This window comes from Eimeria mitis, genomic scaffold, assembly GCF_000499745.2.
Source record: "Eimeria mitis Houghton genomic scaffold, Emh_scaff1478, whole genome shotgun sequence".
Classification (NCBI taxonomy): Eukaryota; Apicomplexa; class Conoidasida; order Eucoccidiorida; family Eimeriidae; genus Eimeria; species Eimeria mitis.
The window spans coordinates 342-3,211 of record NW_013569413.1 but is presented as its reverse complement, the minus strand read 5'-3'; the positions used below and the strand labels follow the sequence as shown (position 1 = coordinate 3,211).

At 41.1% G+C, this 2,870-nt stretch overlaps 1 protein-coding gene across 1 annotated transcript in view; it reads right to left on the bottom strand.

Moving 5' to 3' along the window:
- Window positions 1–70: 70 nt before the first annotated feature.
- EMH_0037860 (endomembrane domain70-containing protein, putative) overlaps window positions 71–2,870 on the bottom strand; it is a gene marked incomplete at both ends in the record, with an annotated part of 3,038 nt that continues 238 nt past the window's right edge. The window contains 8 exons of the mRNA XM_013495221.1: window positions 71–156; window positions 446–513; window positions 710–846; window positions 1,185–1,367; window positions 1,651–1,725; window positions 1,832–1,912; window positions 2,069–2,238; window positions 2,359–2,662. Coding sequence (XP_013350675.1) covers window positions 71–156; window positions 446–513; window positions 710–846; window positions 1,185–1,367; window positions 1,651–1,725; window positions 1,832–1,912; window positions 2,069–2,238; window positions 2,359–2,662 — 1,104 coding nt within the window. The remainder of the gene's footprint in view (window positions 157–445; window positions 514–709; window positions 847–1,184; window positions 1,368–1,650; window positions 1,726–1,831; window positions 1,913–2,068; window positions 2,239–2,358; window positions 2,663–2,870) is intronic.

Here is a 2,870-nt window from a genome sequence, read left to right as displayed (position 1 = left end):
TTTTTTTTTTTTTTTTTTTTTTTTTTTTTTTTTTTTTTTTGCATACAGAATACTAACAACAAAACCTCACTCACCACACCAGCTGAAAGTACACAAAAGTTATCGAAATCTCCGCGCATGTTATACACAGTATTATCAACACCAAAAACAAAAAACCTGAAACACACAACACACACATAACAAAGGACATAGCATTTTATATATATATATATATATATATATATATATATATATATATATATATATATATATATATATATATATGTTTAATATATATATATATATATATATATATATATATATATATATATATATATATATATATATATATATATATGAAGGCGTGCACTATCAGAGGGGTGTAAAGATAAAGAAATGAGGATCTATGGAGTTTTGTGTGTGTGTTGCTGGGGCCATAAACATAATAAACATATTCAACCCCCACCGAAGAGATAATAGAAGCGGTGCTGCCATATGCAGGAGAAGAGAAAGAACAGCTCCGTCAGCATAGCCCTGTAGCAGCAACAGCAGCAGCAGCAGCAGCAGCAGCAGCAAGAACAGCAGCAAGCATGAAGCCGCAGCCGGATATCAAACCCGAAATTGTTACTGTGACATGTACATACACCCCAATTTCTCTGCCCCCTCTGCAGCCGCAGCCGCAGCAGCAGCAGCAGCAGCAACAGCAGCAGCAGCAGCAGCAGCAACTCACCCAAAAGGCAAAGCCCCGCCAACCAAAGAACACAAAGCAGGATGCATAAACCAGGGCTGCTGCGGCACTTGTCTGGGTATTTTGTTGATGCGAACGGGGATAGATATTGCCGGCTGCTTGAAGCCGTAGTAGGCGCCCTGATACAAACACCATGCATGCAGCAACTCAGTAGATCAAATATACAGATACACCACACACAGAAACACACGCATGCATGCATGCATGCATCCATGCATGCATGCATCCATGCATGCATGCATGCATTTACCTATAGGCGTTCAAGTAAGTGTGTGTGGGAGGTTAGCGGTCACTACAGTACGCTGGTGTGGTGCCGCATACATCTACAGACGAACGAGAGCCTTTTGTATTTACTTGTAATATTTCTGAATTATTTATATATCACCGGGTATATTGCTACAGTAACAAACAGGATAAAAATATATATATTCTACGCTTGTGTTGCATGCACACGCACCGCGAAGACCAGGGGAATGCTGATGCCGAACCACAGAGCCAGCAGCGCCAGCAGCCCCGTAAAGCTAACAGCAGCAGAAGACTGCTGAGACCACAGCACGACGTTCATTAAAAAAAATACAGAAAACACCACACCGGGAAACACCAGAGCTGTGCGGATCGTCGTCATCTTCCAGTTCACCGACTGAAACACAGCAGCAGATACAGAAATATAATTTTAATTATTATTATTATTATTATATATTATTATAATTATTATTTTTTTTATTATTTTTTAGGTTGTTATTGTAGAAAGTGAAACGGAATGCAGATGCATTTCTCGCTGTAGCTGCACTTGCATTCATGTTTCTGTTTGTGTTTCAGGTGGATCAGGCGGCAGCAGTTTGTCGATAGAAATATATAATATAAATAATATATTTATCCTTTTTATATATATTTGTTTCTATGAGTTTTTTATTTTCACGAACCTTAAACAATTTATACATCCGTGCTGAGGTGTAGCCGGCAACAGCCCCCATGACGGTCCATAGTATAAGCATCGTCTGCAAGCAGAAAAAATATAAAAAGAATATGAAGAGAGAGAAGAAAGCAAAGAAAACAAGCACGATCACGTGTATATTTCAGGTGTATATACACCGCAACACACACCTGCAACAAACTCCCGCGGAATGCAGGCGAAAAAACACCAAGACCAGCAAATATAACGGTGACGAAGGCCATGCCGACGAGCTGCATCGAACAGCACACCGAAATAAATTATTTTTTTTGAATTTATTGATGGTATTTGAATTAAAAAAAATGATTCATGAATTGCGTAAAAAGTTTTAAATACAGATTCCACCATACATACACCAGCTGTCTATACACCTGAACACAGCCGCTTACCTGCATCCCTGATCCCGTCAGTGCTGCGAGTACAGTTGAATGAGCTGGCTTTCTAAATACATCTCCATGTAACAATTTCCATCCTTTTTCTTCTACATCTTCTTCATCAGCAAGAAGATCGTTGTATCTGCTTATATCTCTATACAGCACTCGCAACAGAATCATGGCTACTAACGCAGAAAGCAGTAGCAACACGACCAAGGAGTTGACGATTGAGAACCAATGGATCAGCGGTCTATCGCGTGTATTCGCCAAATATATATCCCATCTCTCGCTCCATAGTACAGGACTTGGTTGAAACACAACATCATAGGAGAAACTCAAAGAAAGCGGCTCAACAACTCCCCCCCCTCCCCCCTCGCTGTTCTCTTCTGTTTCTGCTGCATCGTCCGCACGAAAGCTGAATGCTGGCAACGCAGGAAACGGAGACTGCTGCTGGCTCTCTGTACTTTCTTGTAAATGATCAACAGGCGGCAGCCCGCAATTCAAACGACCTGAATCGTCTATTTCGTGGTGTACAGACACCGGAACTATCTCAAGACGAACGATGCGGTACTGCGGAGAACTCGAATCCCAAGGCAAACTAAACAAACCCTAAACACACCCGGAAACACAACCACTCAAACGCACTAACAAAGCTTACTATATAACCAGCTAGCTAGCTAGCTAGCTAGCTAGCTAGCTAGCTAGCTAGCTAGCTGGCTAGCAAGGAGTCTGCATACGTAGAAACTGCTGGTACTTCATAGCTAGCGGGCTTTACATATACTTATACTGGCACAGCTGTATTTGTTCAACTCAATGC